Genomic DNA, 18822 nt, shown 5'->3' on the forward strand with positions numbered 1-18822 from the left:
TTCAAACGACGATCGTCACAGAGGGATGGTAAGAGGTGGGGGTGGGGGGGTGGTTAGCCGGAATATTCCTTTAACATCTCTTATATTACCTATACACTCATTGTGGTGAATGAAGCCTTATTAGAAGTAGCATTTTATATTTTCCCATTGTCTTCCAGCTACCATTTGGCCATAAGGGTTTTGTAAAAAAAAAAAAGAACACAATTTTTTTTTTTATTTAAAAAAATGACATGTGTGAAACCAGCCTCATAGCCAAATATTAGAATGTATTCACATACTGCATTACTAGTTACAAAATTTCAGCTGCAAGTAAGAACCTATTTAACCAGTCATTAGAAAAAACTTTTGACATGTCAAAAATTTTCATCAGTCTGGGTCTGAGAGTTCAGACTTTGGCCGATCAGGAGAACGAGCGGGGAAAGGACTGCACTGCCGTGTGCTTCTCTCCCCCAATGTGCCCGTCCAACCTGGACAACCCCATAGACTTACATTATGCAGCCCTTCAGGTCACATAGCACAGAGCTGGGGGAGAACACGTTGCGGCTGGACTTCTCCCAAATCAGTCACAGTCTGAATACTCAGACCCCAACCAATCAAAACTTTTGACATGTCTCTGACAGGTCAAAAGTTTTTTCAAATGACAGGTACTTTTTAAAGCCATAAATGCTGTAATAATACAACTTGCGCTGATTAATTACAAAGACGCGTCACAATGTTTTAAAGCTTTAAACCTTTTATTGTAGTATAAACATATAAAAAATACTTACGTAATTCTATAAATAACACAAAACAGAGAAATGTGTAGACCATAGCTTATTTGTTGTAGACAGCTTAGCCAAGTTTGTAGTAACCACTCTAAACTTTTGACAGGACTAGAAAGTGTCCAAAGCACACCGGTTTGCATAAATGAGCAGTTAATGGATAATACAACATTGATGTGTATAGTGTAGTGTAATACAGTACATGGCAAATATAAAAATGCATATTAGAACTGAAGACACCCAATGAATATTCTGGATGAAACTGAGATGACAAATTTGCTCCCATTACTATTTAACACCTAATAGGTTTTCAATTGTGGCAAATACATTTACTTTTTATATTCAACAGAAATATGAAATTGTGTAACTATGTACAAGTCATGTCTATACAAAGAAAATCTATCAGCAGCATTGACGGCATTCACATTAGGCACAATTATTTTTTTAAGCAAAACTCCATTTCAGGGAAATATGTATTTCACATATAACATATCTTTGTAGAATGAAATCACATTGGAAAGTGTTCGTGAGCGCCTGGAGGGAGATTAATAATGTGCTGGTGTTAAGGAGAATAAACTGAAAATAATGCAGACTTTATCAAATATTAGCATTCTGCTGTTTGATTCTTTCCTACATATCCTCCCTTTTCAATCCTAGGAACTGCATGTGGGGAACCTCTTTAAATGGTCAGACATTTCAAACAATCCAAAAGGACTCCTTACACAGGAAAAAAAAGAAAGAAAAGAAAAACACCCTAATCTTGGCCACTAGGAGTCTCTCTTCCCTACAAACCGCTGTCTACTGTCTGTTAGGGGAATTTTGTCTCTAGCAGGAAAGAGACCAAGACAGAGCACAGGAAGATAGGCATCCCCTATATGAAAAATGGGACAAGTCTATAGGAGTCCATCATGACAGGACCAAGGTGACGTACCCAGGAGCAGGAAAACTCTGGGCGACATGTTATGCATGTATCTTTGCAATAATTCTATTGGATATATATGACCAATTTATGTTTATTTCTTTTTACCAAGTCACAATTTCTCCTCCACTGTGCCTGTACTTGTTTCCCAGTTTATACTGCTATAGAGGAGGCCGTGACATACATATCACATACTCCTTATTAGGAGGCTGTTTTATGGCTGGAGGAGCCATCTGGCTGGCAAGAGAGCATTACATTAATATCAATACTATGCAATTCTGTAAATTAACTAAAATGCAGCCAACCGCTTTAAAATGACACCTTTTTGCTTGTAAATCTATGATTTGATTAAAATAAATAATATCTCATGTCTGGTCATGAAGGGGGACTACCCCAGTGGTTTATTACCTTGTCCACCCAACTCTGCACTTGCTCACGTCCAGCCATAACCTCATACACAGGTACCCAAAACCATACACAGTAATATTTTTGTGATCAGAACACTGGTCAGATCACATCTGAATTACTAATTACTAAGACTAGGTTAAGTACACACAAAAAAAATAGCAGCCTGGTCCAGATATCATAAAAAGGATATGAGGTTTTCACTTCGGAGATGACAAATCAGCTTGTCCAGGGAATCAAAGCGACACAGAGTTTGAACACAGCCTATCATTATGAGCTTGTGCTTTGCTCGTGTGATGGCTACATTGAGTCTCCTCCAATCCTTTAGAAGATCCCCAAGCTGCTCATAGAAAAGTTTGTAGAAAAAGTTTAAAAACAGTAATCTTAGAGTCCAAGTTTCTCTGAACACATTCCACATCACCCCTTAGATATACTGGTATAATGTCTCCGATATATAGAATAAAATGAAACTTACTTTTCCATCAATGTTGCTTCTAACAAATGACAAAATGATTATGTTTTTGTCTCTTCCCTGGTATTTGTCCACAGTGTTCACCTCTACAGCACTGAATGGCAAATTAGTAAAATAACCAGAGATCACTTTTAATTGCTGACGATATGGAGCGATGATCCCAATGTCTGATGGTTTGCATCCAGCCTGGATATTGGGGAGAAAAATTTCCTTGTTAAGATGCATTGATTACTGCATAGCGACAACAGGGCTAACCAACAAAGTGAACCTGTCAATATTCTGCTTTCTTGTCCAACACTATATATACACACACATCTGTACCTGCAGCCTGAGCCAAAACGTTAAAAAGCTGGTCCAGGCGAGGCAACTCCTTAAAAGGGAACCTGTCACCCACCCCGTGCCGAGGTGACAGGCTCCCAGCCCCCCGCTGGAGCACCCTATACTCACCTGATCCCGCTTCTTGAGCCAGTCGGGTGACTGAGATATCAGCGCCCGAAGCCCGGCGCGCGTGCTCCTCAGATGAGTCCAACGCTCATAGAGAATAGAGCGTCGGACTCGCCTGTCATTCTCTATGAGCATTGGACTCATCTGAGGAGCGCGCGCGCCGAGCTTCGGGCGCTGATATCTCAGTCACTCGACTGGCTCAAGAAGCGGGACCCGGCGGGATCAGGTGAGTATAGGGTGCTCCAGCGGGGGTCCGGGAGCCTGTCACCCCGGCACCAGTGGTGACAGGTCTTCTTTAAGTAATTGAACATATTTAGTCATCTTAAATAGATTAATTTTATGTAACAAAACAATAAGGGCCCTATTACACAGAGGGATAAATTGGCAGAATAGGCCGATTCTCGCTCCGTGCAATAGAGACAACGATCAACCGATGACAGTGCCCAAACACCTGTTACCTTACTTCTCCCATTCTTCTCTCCTGTGCTCCGCAGCTTCCTCGTCCCAGCGGCTGCAGTGTCTGAGTGGCCTGGCCGAAGTGATCCCGTTCTGTGATTGGCGGACAGGCCGCTGAGACATTGCTGCCGCCAGGAACCTGCAGAGCACAGGAGAGGAGACTGGGAGCGGGGAGAGGTAAGGTATCAGGTGTTTGGGCAAGGGATGCATGAACATCGCTAACAATGTCCATGCAGCCCTTACTCCCCGATTAATAGGTCCAGTAAATGAGCGCTGATCTGGCAGATCGGCACTCGTTTACTAAAATGATCGGGCCGTAGTTGGCCCGTGTAATAGCACTCTAAGACAATGATGTCTAAAAGGTGGATGTAAAGTTTATGCTTCATAAGACGCTAAACCAACCTTAAGGAACAGAGATGTTAGAAGAAACACAAGCTTGGCTTCAATCCAATTACTGATACCACATTTTTCTTCTGTTTCTAAAGCGGGAATCTAGAAAACACATTGAAAACATTAGTACTGGAGGTAGACAAAAACTTCAAAAGAAAATAACTTATATAAACATACCTCCTTTGTATTTAGAAAGCAGACTGGGTTACTTGGTTCTAAAGCATTTTTAATCCATGTGTTCTCTATGGATTCCTTGAATTCCAACTCCAGCTGCAGAGACCTGAGGTGAGGTAGCTGGACAACAGCAGTAGACACACGTTCTGAGGCACATTCTAGTCGCCCTTCATATACCAGCTTATTGCTTAGAGCCATTATCGTGCTAAGCGAACAAAAAAAAAAAAAAAAAAACTGGTATTAACAGAAAGGCCAAGTTATGTATGTGCAAGGGGAAGAGACTCTCAGGTTCATTACCTATTCATACGATACTGCACAGTGAGCTGGACAACAGCATCCTGGTTTCTCTCTAGTCTCTTAAACAAACTCTCACTCATTCCCAATTCTCTGCACAAAGAAAAAGAAAATTATATCACAGTGGAGATTTCGGTTGGCTGCACAGGTGACTATTCCTGACACAGGGAAACATACAAGACACCTGTGATGTTCTTTTTCTGAATACGACAGGGCCTCTGGAGGGTCAAAACAGGTACAATATAAAAACATGGGGATAATTGATTATGTTTCACATTACTGAAATGACACTGTATTACCGACTGCATGTCTCAGCCTTTGGTTTCTTAGTATACTATTGCTCTTCTGCTCTAAAAAAATACAGAAAGTATTCTGTTTAATCTTTCCTACAATTGTCGTCTTACTCTTACTCTTACCTTGCAAGAGACACTAGCAAATAAATATGTCAGATGTAGGGCACTGGGGTCAGTCACCAAGACCATAACAAAAAGTTGAAAAGAATAGTATAATCAATCTCAGACAGTGTGAAAGAGTAAAGCAGTTACCTGGCTTCTGCACTTTTAACAAGCGGTGGGAGTTGTTGATGGTCTCCCACTAAAACAAATCTGTCTGCAAAGAACAAGGGACCAAGACAAATTGGCTGACTTATTTGAGATGCTTCATCTATGATGCAGAAGTCAAACCTCCTTCTGGTGAAGATGGGATGGTTAACACCCATGCATGTAGTCGCAACTACAGGCTGACAAGAAAAAACAAACAAAGTTAAATAACAAAAAAAACCACTGTATATTTATCTACAATTCTGAATATGTTGAATCTACCTAGTTTCTTATAGATGCATTCTGAATTATGTAATCTATTTAATCCAAAACTAATGTGGTTTACAGGGAAGCTGGGATTTATGTGCTGAGGTGGCACAACTACAGCATAATTTAAACTCTGACTACAGCTTTATGAACATACAACATTACAGTGTTTTATAATTATTATTTTTTTACTGACTTACCATAAGTGGAATAGTTATCCAGGGACTCCTCACTTAGAATACTGCCCAAGAAGATGGCAGCACATTTGCTTCAGCCTACTAAAAAGAAGTGTCCTCTACAAGAGCTCAAATAAAGGTAAATGCCACAATCCCACACACCTGACTGTTGTAGAGTTCCTCTAAGGCACTTAGTGATTTTATAGACTTTGTTTTGCAGATTTCTTCCTCGCCAAATGTTTGAACATCTGGGTGTATTTTCTGTGTTCTACCCAAACGCAAAAATCCGACTTTAAATTTTTTAAGTTTCAAGAGAATGTTATCCACTGCAGAGTGAGTATAGCTGGTCAGCAACACACTAAATCCACAGGCGTAGAGAATTCGTACCTGAAACGGAATACAACAGGTCTTTTAATTATATAAAGAAGCTGCAAACTATCTTCCTACTGTCATAAATCATTGTGATGAATGGGGTCTCCTGACCATCCCTATATAGCCTAAGAGGGGAGAGACTACTGACAACCATCTTGTGCAAAACCTTAATTTATAAATCTTCTAAAAAGCGATTACTACCCAAGCAGCCTCATGATAGGTAGAAGTGTCCATGTGAAATTACACCACAATGATTATCATCATTACAAAACTTACTAAGGTACAGATGGTAGTGGTCTTCCCAGTTCCAGGCATGCCAACAATTAGCATATAATCCTTGGATAGGAGAACACGTTTCATGGCCTGCTTCTGAGGCTTATTGAGGCCTATTGGAAGATACTAAATTATATGTAGACCGGAACTTTAAAGCTAGGAATACAGTTTCAATGCAACATCAAGATAAAACACAAAAGCCACATGCTATAAACAGTGAATCTACACAAGCTATTGTAAGCAAGGAGTGTTTGAGAATTAGTTACAGAACTACAATGCCAGCTTGCCACAACCAGATTGGCCACCATGTGGTTTGTACATAAGCTTTTTTTTTTTTTTTTTAAAGAGGATGTACCACCAGGTACATCCTCTTTAATCTGAGCCCACGGATCGAAAGGCGCAGTCACGGGAAAGCCGACGCCGCGGTCCGTTTCCCATGCATGGGGCCGTTCTATGCACCGGAATTGGCCGATGCTCAAGCACTGGAGGTCGGCCGGCCCGCCCCCAGTGGGAGGGAATTCCCTCCCCTGTATGACACGGCTCCATTCATTCTAAGGGAGCTGCATCATACAGGGGAGGAAATTCCCTCCCACTGGGGGCGGGCCGGGCTACCTCCAGTGCTTGAGCATCGGCCGGTTCCAGTGCATAGGACGGCGCCGTGCACACGAGCCGCGGTCCGAAAAACGTACCCTTCCCCGTGACAGCGCCGTTTGATCCGTGGGTTCAGATTAAAGAGGATGTACCTGGTGGTACATCCTCTTTAAGAAACTAAAAGGATAAAATCAGCCATAAACTCAAATGGACAGGTAGAATAGAAATGCCATATATTAACCCATCATTTCACCACCATGTCCCCCCCTTCCTTTTTTATATTATTTCTAAAGCATAGATTTATGGCAGGTTATATTTCTTAGAAGTACTGCTAAGACCACCATTCAATCTGTTTATATTTTCACACTTTAAGGTCTTATTTGTCAATGCTGGTTGGCATTGGACTGTGATCCTCATCATACTTATTGCAACATATATTGTGTCTTAACATAAATACATAGGTTTAAAAATAAATTAATAATCTGACACAACATACTCATACTTACCTTTCAGTATGTTAGCTACAGTGTCTTTTGCATCAGCGGGTAGAACACTGCTTAAATGTTGAATAAAGCCCGGTTTCTTAAAATCAATGATTAAATCTCTAAGCTTGTCACTGAGGAGGAGAAAAATTGGCTTGTAAGTATGGAAATATATTGCATTAATATTTCTAATGATCTCGCAAAAAGCTGAAGAGTATAAAAATCTATAAATCAATTCCATTAGTGCTGTCCCTGCTGTCTAAGGTCATCCCTTATCTAGTTACAGTACGTATGTGTTATTACTATTAACAGACTTACTTAAGCAGTTGGTGCGTTATTGTGCATTATCTATTATCATTCAAGGGTTTCCATAATATAAGGATGGCTTTACTTTATGATTAGGGGTATCCAGCTTCTGGGAGCTACAATATTCCTGAGAATAAGGGAGCACTGAAGCAGCTCTGCAGCATATCAAACCCTTAAATGATCATAAAGCACAGCATCACTTTCAAGGAGCATATTACCCACAGTATGGTGCTGCATGTATCTAAATTATATAAACTGATTATAGACTACCTATAATTATTATAGACCTTAAAAAGTCCTTTTGTGGAGGGTATTAACTTAAAGCAGAAACATACCTTGCTGGAGAATTTTCCATCAGCTTAGACAGGTTTCCCAGGTGAGATTCCATGCCACCACCTCCTTCCTCGTGATCCAGTCTAAATATGGTACCTTGAGGTATCTTGGCTAGACTTCTGCATAAAAACATATTTCAGTTTGTACATTTATGTAGCATTTGACATACATGTGACCTCACCTATAAACAGGTCAACGTACCTGTCCAAAATGCAGGTTATGGTATTTTTTTGCACCTCCTTTATGTAACCAGTTGAGAGAGCCAGGAACTTCTTTTCCTCTCCACTAACTACAACTCTGTCTCCCGTTATCAGGTTTGTAGCAGGAATATCACCACTCCGACGCTGAAAAGTATGAAGGTTTTGTCCTTCACACAGACTCTGCACACTTCCTATACGAATGAGATTTCCAACACATTGTCCATCTTCTTCTCTGATAGACAGCAAACACAATACAACTGAATGGCTTGTTCAATTCAGGGGCAGCCATACGATCTAACATAGCAACATTAAAGTAAAATACGAGCAAGACACAAACAATTCCTTCACAGTCAGAAAACAAAACCACCAATACCTTTCTTCAGATGAAAGCATCCAGATATTTTTTCGGCCCGTTTTTGATTCTTTTGATAACGCTTCTAAAGAGCACATGAGGTACCAAAGACTGAAGTACTGCAGATGGGAGGCTTTCAGATGAGCAGTCTCATTCTCAATGACTGGAAGCATGTCATTGGGAATGTAAAAGCTACCACTCTGCTGCTCTACAGACCTAGAGAAAAAATAAAAAGTATAACAAGCCTGTCATGGTAACATTAGTATTACTGAAACTGTACATAGCATGCCCTCCCTATTTAGTAAGGACTAAATGATTTATATAAGAAATCCGAGTGCGCTGCTTACTTGCTGTACAGTGCACAGTTTCGAAGCTGAGAACAGTATTTGCAGGCTTGTCGGTCAGCAATGAGTGATGGTAGAGAGGCAAGTTTAACTTCTTTGGTTCCATTGTCAGATTTATGTACCACATTTGTTAGATAAAATGACAGCTCATTCCTAATTTTCAATAATTCTGGGGGGAAAAAAATGTTTCACTGTATAAACGTGGTTAGGAAGTCAACTTCATAGAGGAGGAAGTTAGGAAAAAAAAAATAATAATCCTAATAAAAACTTTTACATTGGCAATTCATACAACAAATAGTGCCCCAAGTTACACATAATGGTAACATGTCTAGTGCCAATAGTTTACCACTGATTCTTGTAGCACATTGAAAACAGCCCACAATGTCTGTGTAAGAGCACAGTAATTTAATAAATGTATGAACTAAGGGTATGTTCACACAGAGCAAAAATTTTGCAGATTTTGCTCAGTGTGAACATACCCTAAGGGTTGGGGGGGGGGGATATATTAAGACTGTGGCTGGGGTTCGTCCGCTAAAAGGTGCAGATTCATTCTGCGCAAAAATCTGCAACTTTTTGCACATGTATGCTCTGTATGCCTGATGGGTGGGCAGGGGGCACGGCAAGGCAGGGAGGAAGCATGGTCTCCACCCACACCTGATTTTTCAGACTTTCCAAAACATACGGCATGGGGACGGGGTTTAATGTTGGATTAGTGTACTTGTAAATGCCCCCCTTAAATGTATTCCAGTAGTTCACATAAACACTCAATAGGATAAGCAACAGACTGCAAAACCAAGGGGTCACAGGAAGAGGATAGAAATCTGATAGACACACCTCTTCTGTCCATGCGATTTGCAGGCACAGTGTACATGTTTCCAGTCTTCAGATATAAAAGCAAGCCGGCTTCAGGATCTTCTCTTCTTTCCTGACTTAACAAAGTATACAAAATAACCTAGAATACAAAAACAAGCAAGTAATGTTAAGCTCCAGCTGTACACAGGAAAACAAAGTGCGGGTACATGTTTTAATAACATTAACCTACAAACAATAGCCAGAGTACTATCGCTGTGCCTTTCTTGCATGTCTCTCCACACACATTAGGGCTGATATATTATGTTGCTGGTGCCCTAATTTCTGTCTAGCTTGTTGGCCGTTTTTTGGTGCACAGGATTTGCCCCTAATAAGAAAAGTGACAAATAGAACCAATTGTCTGCACCTTGCTAGTAAATTATTTTTTTTTGTAAAAATTGATGCATATTTATCTAGGCCAAGTTTGTACCAGTATATTTGGTTCTAATAAAATAAATTATGTAGCAAAATAAAGCTCATAGGTGAACCACCAACAAACAAGTGCCAAAACACTGAAAAATATACTAATTTTATTGATTCAAAATTAGAACAAATACCAAAAACAATTGTCTACGACTGATGATACATAAAACAGAAGGGGGTTTTGAGACAGTACGACTCTTGTCTCCAGCTCAGGTGCGGTTTGCAAATAAGCTCTATTCACTTCAATGGAACTGAGCAGCAAAACTCGGCCCAAGCTGGAGACAAGAGTGGGGCTGTCTCTGGGAGAAAGTGGCCATGTTTTTGTAGCGCTGGATAACCCCTTTAACATCTGAGTGATCTGACTGAGTAGACCAGTGTGAGATAGGATTACACAAAAACCACTGTGATCAGATTGCATCTGGTATGTTTCTCTGGAGCCTCAGAGGGACATTTACTAAAGGAGTCTAATAGGTGCAACTATTCTAATGGGGATTGGTGTGTATTTTGTTCTAATTTCTTGTGACTGATTTATTAAAATGTAACACTGCCATAGTAAATGCATCTAAATAAAATGGCGCAAAAAAGACAACTATGAAAAAATTGCGCAGTTTTATTCACCTGGTACTGACCAGACATAAGCTTGCGCCTGTTTATGCGACTTTTTAAAAAGTCGCAAATGATAAATTGGGCGCTAATCCCGGAGTATGCGAACTTTTGGGTGAATACTTAAAACAGGCAGATTAAAAAAAAGTCGCATCTAAAAATACTGGTTCATAAATAGAACTTAGACCAAAAATGGGTGAAAAATGCAATTATTCACCAAAAATTAGGTGCAAACCCCTTGATAAATGTCCCCCTCAGTCTTTAAAACAGTAAACTAGACTGCCAGATAAGTTATCTTCCTATGTATTTGATCAATAAACTAATAAAAACTATGACATTTTGAAACCAGAACCAAATTATACAAATATAACAAAAGTAGCAGATCACATTTGGGCTATGTTTAGTATTTTGGCCAGTGTTTTACTCCGTATTTGTAGCCAAAATCAGGGGTGGAGCCAATAGGGAAAAACTATAATGGAAAGTTTTACAGTTTCTGTATTTTCGATCCACTCCTGGTTTTGGTTGAAAAAAAAAAAAAAAAAAAAAATACTGTGCAAGAACATAGCCTTGATGTACAGGAAGATGTAAAATATGGAAAAAAAATTGTTGAAATTTGTTTTTTGTTTTTTTTTTTCATTTAGTCTGAAGTCACTTCAAAGAAAAATACAGCAAGTTATTTTCCTGATATTTAGGAAAGTGCTAATGCCAGTGATATTCACACTACATAAAGAGAAAAAAAATCATCCCGGCCTGTACTGCATGGTTTATTGCTGCGCCGCTAGGGATCCAGGCCAGAGCGTATACTATGTGTATACACTTCGGCCAGGATCCCTTCAGCCTGCAGCTGTGATTTCCACGGAACTTACGTAGTGTGAACGTACCCTAAAACCTAGGGCACATGCTAATTAGCCATTCGGTGCATTGAGGAAGGGTATATGATGTCACTTTAGGGACTGTTTAGTAGATGCCATCAGTGCTGGCGCATCTATCATTTCATTTCCAGCTCACCTGACTCCTGTGTTCTATGGAGTTTGATTCTTTACCAGTTTTCAGCTCTAGTGGCATTACTTTATTGACTTTTGACTTCTGGTGGATTTTCACTTTGGCCGTTACATCAATTTTTCCCTTTAAACCAAATCTAGGTGACCAAACGTTTTCCTCAATGTCCAGAAACTCTGACACCTGAACAGCTCTTGCATCTGTAATGTTTCTAAAGGATGATCTGGTAAAAGCAGAAGAATGTAAACCACCAAACATAGTATACATATGCAGTCTAATTCTCTAAACCAGGTGTATATATGTATCTACAAATTTATCAGGGACCAAGAAAAATCCATTTACCTTGCAGATGCTAGACAAAGAAAATATGGCAATATGCACAACTCTTATCAGTTTAACCTAGACACAGATTATAAAATAACATTGATTTATTAATAGAGATGAGCGAACTGGGTTCGGGTTCGAGTCGATCCGAACCCGAACATTCAGCATTTGATTAGCGGTGGCTGCTGAACTTGGATAAAGCTCTAAGGTTGTCTGGAAAATGTGGATACAGCCAATGACTGTATCCATGTTTTCCACATAGCCTTAGGGCTTTATCCAACTTCAGCAGCCACCGCTAATCAAATGCTGAACGTTCGGGTTCGGATGGACTCGAGCATGCTCGAGGTTCGCTCAACTCTATTTATTAACTTTTCATTATTAAAATGCAGCTCCAATGGCAAAAACTCTGTTCACCAGGTATCCATCATTTCTGCAGCATCAAATACCAAGAAACCTCAATGGACCTTATAAGCTAATGGAATTTGTTAATCTTCATTTTGATCCAACAACAGAATTTCCAACGTGTTTTGCATCAAGTTAGAAATAGAAGCCATAACACAAGTGTAAACACAGCCTCACAACTCCCTGGGAAACATATGTGGACTTACAGGTCAAGTGTCCAGTTCGCTTGGGTCACAGGTGTCATATAGTCATTTGTCCATTTCTGAAATGATGGAAGATATTCTTCTATTTCCTGCAGCACATGAGCTTGATTCAAGTTTAACTGATACCTGATAGAGAAGGGGGCAGCACATGAGGCTTAGATTTGGCACAGATTATTATTATTATTATTCCAGAACAAATATAAATATATTATACATAATAATAAAAATGACATTATCATTAATAATAATAAATAATATTAGTTACTTTTATTATTTTTTAATAGTAAGATTCTATACACCAATCTTTTTTATTTTTCACTCTGAGGGCAAAACTAGCACCGCTGCTGATTTATTCAAGCTGTGGTCTCAGCATGCGGTCACTATTCCTTGTACTATAATCATTTTTGTTTAGCAGTGGGATTTCCAAGAGAAGGTTTATCTGTACGCCAGTCTTACCTAAATCCCTGTCCCCAGATATATTGAGGCACACATTTCTCAGTTAAAGAAGCAGTCCACAATTTTTTCTTGTCCTCCCACTGCGCACTGACGCATATACTCACCAGCGATGATCGGTGTACTGCAGAGCCGTTCAAATGCTGCATGCGGTGACTTCATCGCTCATGGCCCCTCCTCTGTCTCATTATGTCGATTGAAGGCTGGAAGTCACGCTCTCCAATACACCTCTATGAGAGCACTCTCTTAGAGCCTTGCAGCAGTCTCAGAAATGTACACCAGCTCTGGTGTAGACTTCCAAATGATTTACCACTCCTTGCAGGTATAAATCATGGAAATCAGGCGCGGTGAAGGGTGTCATGCATGTAAATACTGGGTCATTCACTTTTTTAACTTGATAAACTACTTACATTTCTTTTAGATACATTGGTCCATGAACTGTCTGGAGAGCAAGATTTTGCAAAACATCTCCACTAAACCCACATGTTGTTGCCTTTTGAAAAATATCATGTAACATGGTACCAATCAACATCTGCCGCGAACCTTTATCACAGACCTAAAAAAAAAAAAAAAAAAATCAGCATATGATTATTCTGCAACTGTTAGGCTTCGTTCCCACTGAGCAAAACTAGCGGAATTCCGCGGCGGAATTGTCCACCACGGAATGCTGTTAGCCTCCTTCTCATAATGGGAGTCTATGGGAGGCTCGCGCTCCTGCTCTGTCCACGCTGAAGAATGAACATGTTCATTCTTCAGCGCAGACAAAGCAGGAGCGAGCGCCTCCCATAGACTCCCATTATGAGAGGGAGGCTAACGGCATTCCACCGCGGGCAATTCAGCTGCGGAATCCGCTAGTTTTGCTCAGTGGGAACAAAGCCTTAAACAAAACCCAACATTCCTATAAAATAACATAATATCTTCTCTATGCAAAAAAAAAAAAAAAAAAAAAAGAAGCTAATTACTACAAACAGTACTTCATAAACATTACATACTTACATCCCCTCTTCAACTACCACAAAACTATTCACAAACAATTAACATTACATCTTTCTGTTAACTTGCATAATTCTAACCATCCTGCTACACTAGGGGAATGGTCGTGTGGAAAATAAACCAGTACTAACACTGAAAACAGAAACAGTCTGGCAAGTCAAATGTTGCATACATATTCACACTAAAGTAAAATACCTTGAATTTCTCACTCAACACTGATCTCCGTAAGCATCGAATACCATTTGCTATGCTTGTACCAGATATGAGAAGGTCAGGAAATAAGATAATGTATCCAGAATCCTTGTCTACAGTCCATGTACCTGACTGTGTTACATTGCCCTCCAGGTGAATAATATCTCCTGGTTTCACTTGAAATCCAACCCTGTATGGAGGAAGAAGCAATGTATATATCACAAACCAAACGTTCAAAAGACGGCCATGCAGATGATATGGTGGGATAAAAGGATAACATATGCACACTTTCAATTTATTCTGCTTGATGGACAAAAAAACCTGAATAGAGGCCAGAATGAACACTCTTTTCTAAGTAGTTATGAGTAAATGGCCTTCTATGGGCTGACGGCAAGCAAGCAATGAACGTTGCGACTGGCGTGTTGGCCGTAGTTTCTTACAGTGTCATTATTCGAGTGACCCATCCTTGTCGAACGCACAAAGATCCTATCAGCATTAGTTTTGCTGATTACTATATGTTAAGCTATAAAAGTGTTTTTTTTCATTATTATCATTTCATTATAGATTTAAAGAGCCACTACCACATCATAGAGCCATATTGTCACATATAGTTGTGTTGAGGAAGGTCTGATTTACGGCCAACATTTTCCATCCCAATACAAGATGAAAATTCCACTTAAGGGTAGCTTCACACACACACCATATCGCAGCGGATATTATTCGATCTAAATAACTGAAAAAAACATTAAATCTGCTGCAGATCCTGTACGTGTGAATGCACCCTTAAAGGGGTTTTCCAGGAACAGTTTTCAACATGCCACCCTGTGCCCTAAACCAATAACTGAACGCATACTTACCTCCCCCAGCTCTCAGATTTTCCAGATGCCGCTCCTGTGAACTTCTTCCTCCTCTTGATGACTTTTTGCTCCCCACTTTGTGATTGGCTGTGACCATAAACCAGGTGAGTGGGGGAGGTAAGTATGCATTATGTTAGGGCAAGGGAAGGCACATAGGAAACTACTGTGTTTTCCTTAAAAACATGTTTAACCCTTTAAGAACTGAGCCAATTTTCATTTTTTTCCCTCCATGTTTAAAAGGCCATAGTGTTTGAATTTTTCACCCACAAACCCTAATTTTTGCGACACCAATTGTATTTTGCAATGATAGATTTTATTTGTCCATTAGTTATGCTGCGAAACCAGAGATAAATAATTTGCGAATTTTTAGTATTTACACTGTGGTAAAATTGACATATCTATGTTCCTTGAGTCAGTACGATTACAACAATTGGCCAAGAGGGGAGATTTAAAATGACAAAAAAACCAAACACTTTTTTTTCTTTTTTTAATACACCAACTTGTAGGGTGCTTTTACACAGAGATTTATCTGACAGATTTTTAAAGCCAAAGCCAGGAATGAATTTCAAAGCAGGAAGAATCTCAATCTTTCCTTTATGACCTGTTCCCTGTTTGTAGTCTGCTCCTGGCTTTGGCTTAAAAAATCTGTCAGATAAATCTCTCTGTGTAAAGGCATCCTATGGGCGCATTTGAGTGATGCATTGATTGCTCATAGGGATCAATGGAGCATGTATATACTGATCCATGAATCTTGTTCTCAATTACTATGGGCTGCTAAAGCCCATAGTAATCGAGCACAAAGCATCATTACTAAGGTGTGGCGAGATGCAAGGTGAGGCCTTGCAAGTAGCAAGGATCACCCCTCGCAATCCCATTGTGAGGGATCATCCCGCCACTAAAACACCAAGGATCGTGTTTTAAAGCCATTTAAACGCCACTGTCAGTTTTTAAGGGGGCATTTAAATAGTTAATTAGCTGGCGCAGCGATCAGGCCGCACCTGCTAATAGCCATCTCTGTGCCCTCCTAACTTACCTCCCCGGTTCCAGCAGCGGGTCCCGCATCACGGCGCTCCGGTGCCCGATTCCCGGCCGCTTCCTGGTGTCTGACGCCGCCCGAGACGCTTCGTCTCAGGGCTGCTCAGCCACTCAGTGAAGGAGGCGGGATCCGAGCGGACTTCCAACGGATCCCGCCTCCTTCACTGAGCGGCCCTGAGACGTAGCGTCTCGGGCGGTATCAGACACCAGGAAGCGTCCGGGAACCGGGCACCGTGCCCCCACGCTGGAGCACCCCTTTAAGGAAAATTAGCTTTCTGTGACTAGTTTGACCCCTAAACGTCTGCCTACTGTCCTCTGAGAGTGGGTGGTTCAGCCTAAGTTTGTAGCGACATCCTTGTCGCTGCAGTTGAGGGGGTTTGTGGCCTCCTGCTCTAAGAGCCAAATCCGTCACTTACAGGTCCAGTGGCCTCAAGATGTTGCCATTGGTCATTTCCTAAAAAAAAGCTGAATTTAATAGATTAAGAGAATGGTTATACCAGTCATCCTTAAGAATGCAGAGTTCTTTGTCTTGTCCATCCTGGTGAGCTGTAACAGTGAGGTGCTTCTCCTCTCTAGGTGTATACACCTCCTTCACATCCAGAACACAGTATCTGTTGTACAGACCTCTGCACAGCTTAGTTTTAGGAATCATCTTTTTAGGTGGCCTTAAAAAAACAAACAAAAAAAAAACAAAACAACATTACGACATCACATAGAAAGATCCAATATAAAAACAATATAAATGATGCGCCAAAGTAAGGGATGTTAACAATTTGTTGAAACAGATATGCTCCTTTATGGTAAAGGGGTTATCCAACTTCGTAAAACTGATTGACTGTTCTTAGGAAAGGCTTGTAAGATTAGATTAGCCAAAGTCCAACACCCAGCACCCCACTGATCACCTGTGTGAAGGGGCCTGGGCACTTGCACAGCAGCTTCCTTTTGTTTAATGCTGCACACACCTGCATCCCAAAAGTTGGCCCATTGAAGTAAACTGGGCAAAGCTACAGTACCTTACACTGCTGCTACTAAGTATGGCAATGCAGGCAAACCAGGCAGTGCATATGGTGGGATTGGGAATAGCTGAGTCACCCTATGCTAAGGCCCCTATAAACAGCTGATCAGGAGGCGTCCCAGGAGTTGGACCCTCACCAAATTAGTATTGATAGTCTATTTTGAGGACAGGCCATGAATGTAACACAGCTGGATAACCCCTTTACACAACCTGTCAATGACTAGTAAAAAAAAAAAAAAATGTATGTATGTATGTATGTATGTATGTATGTATATATATATTTTTTTTTTTTATTATTATTTTTATTTTTTATTTTGACTCTTTAAACTCCTTACTGTTCCACTGAGAGACAGACAGCTTCCCTCCATATATTTGACAGTACACTGGGGGGAGATCAGGCAGGGTGGTGTGGATTCCATGCACCTGTGCTATTGGGACCAAATGAAACATCTAGATTCAGAGATTAAAGGGGTAGTGTAAGTTATATATACTTCTCCCCAGGACAGGTCTAAAGGTGCGTTTACACGAAATGATTTTTTTTCATAACGATCAGCATTTAGACGGTACAATATATGGTACGGAAAATTCGTTTTGCGATCGCTTAAGCCAATCTCACACATTGGTTAAATCGGCGAACGACTGTTTACTCGGAACGTTTTGCGAATTTTTGGCGAACGACGATTTGAGAACATGTTGAAAGATCAAAATGAACGATTTCTCGTTCGTCGTTTGATTGTTCACTGCGTTTACACGTACGATTATCGTTCGAATTCGCACGATAATCGTTACGTGTAAACGTACCTAAGTGTCAGATTGTGGCAGGTCTTATGACCAAGACACCCCCGCAACCTCCAGTATGCTGCCCGAGTCCTTTTATCTCATTGGCTGCAGAACCTCTGAGGGATATGGTAGTCGCCATCTCCAATAGCTCCAGAGACTGAATGGAGAGGAGCCGCATGTGGGTCACCAATACATTCAAAACTAAGTCTGGGCCCTTATGTCTTATGCTGTGGATGGGGAATGAGTAATTTACTGGAAATAGCCCTGAGTTTTGTCCATACTAATATATATATATAACAGCTTCCCTCACAGACATACACATACATGGCGCCGTGCTGCCACTACCTGTCGCTGGGCTTCTCCTCTATGTCTGTGAAGCTTCTCTCCATCATCATCTCCAGCAGGTCCTCGTCCGTTGGCGCAGGGCACCCACCGCTGGGAGGATCCATGGCTCAGGCACTGTACACAGCTGGGGAGAAGCCGAGTGCCCGCAGTATGCCCTGTCAGCAGCCGTGCACACTGCCCGCCCTGCTGCTGCTGCTGCTTATACACACTTTCCCCCAGCGACCGCCCTTTGAATCATCCCGCGCTGTCAGGACGGCGGCCGGCACGGTACAAAGCGAAAGTACAGTGTGCCGAGTGGTGCTGGTGTGTGAGGCCGCGCTCTGCTAGGCGCTCCGGTGCTGTTACGCTGCCGGGTCTTATACTGTATAGTAGAAGTAACCTAAGACGCCGTGTCAGGTTGGGGACAAGTACTTTACTATAGGTTTTCCTAACAACTATAACCGGAAATATTCCCCTGACACAGCGGGTAGGGCCGGGCTGCACTGGCGCTCTATGTGCCACCACATGACCTCAGCCATAGGAGTGTTAGAGATCAGAGAGCAGCAAAAGGCACCAAGATCCACCATGGCTGGTAATTTTGTGTCATTTCAGCCACATTCCAGTGTAGTGTGTAAACCCAGCCTTATGGTATGTGCACACTACGGAATTTGGCCGGAAATTTCAAGAGGAGTCCGCTCCGCGCTTTCCGCTTGAAGTTCTTCCCATAGACCCAATGATATTCTGAAGCTCAATACGCTCTCAGCCCAATGAATTGACATGTGGTGAATTAAGCTAAGGAATATCATTGGGTCTATGGGAG

At 41.1% G+C, this 18822-nt stretch overlaps 1 protein-coding gene across 1 annotated transcript; it reads right to left on the reverse strand.

Annotated features, from left to right (window-relative positions):
- Positions 1 to 737: 737 nt before the first annotated feature.
- On the reverse strand, positions 738 to 18426 carry DNA2 (DNA replication helicase/nuclease 2). Its single transcript, XM_069979108.1, has 21 exons — positions 18024 to 18426; positions 16381 to 16548; positions 13995 to 14181; positions 13217 to 13362; positions 12357 to 12479; positions 11434 to 11647; positions 9385 to 9502; positions 8554 to 8719; positions 8228 to 8422; positions 7856 to 8086; positions 7657 to 7773; positions 7040 to 7149; positions 5946 to 6055; positions 5460 to 5684; positions 4861 to 5054; positions 4319 to 4408; positions 4025 to 4226; positions 3860 to 3949; positions 2561 to 2743; positions 2277 to 2425; positions 738 to 1312 (listed from the first exon to the last, which is right to left on the reverse strand). The coding sequence occupies exons 1-21, from the start codon at positions 18125 to 18127 to the stop codon at positions 1270 to 1272; spliced, it is 3165 nt and encodes a 1054-aa protein (XP_069835209.1). The 5' UTR covers positions 18128 to 18426; the 3' UTR covers positions 738 to 1269.
- Between the last annotated feature and the right edge of the window lie 396 nt (positions 18427 to 18822).

The sequence above is a fragment of the Dendropsophus ebraccatus genome, chromosome 8 (assembly GCF_027789765.1).
Source record: "Dendropsophus ebraccatus isolate aDenEbr1 chromosome 8, aDenEbr1.pat, whole genome shotgun sequence".
Taxonomy (NCBI): domain Eukaryota; kingdom Metazoa; phylum Chordata; class Amphibia; order Anura; family Hylidae; genus Dendropsophus; species Dendropsophus ebraccatus.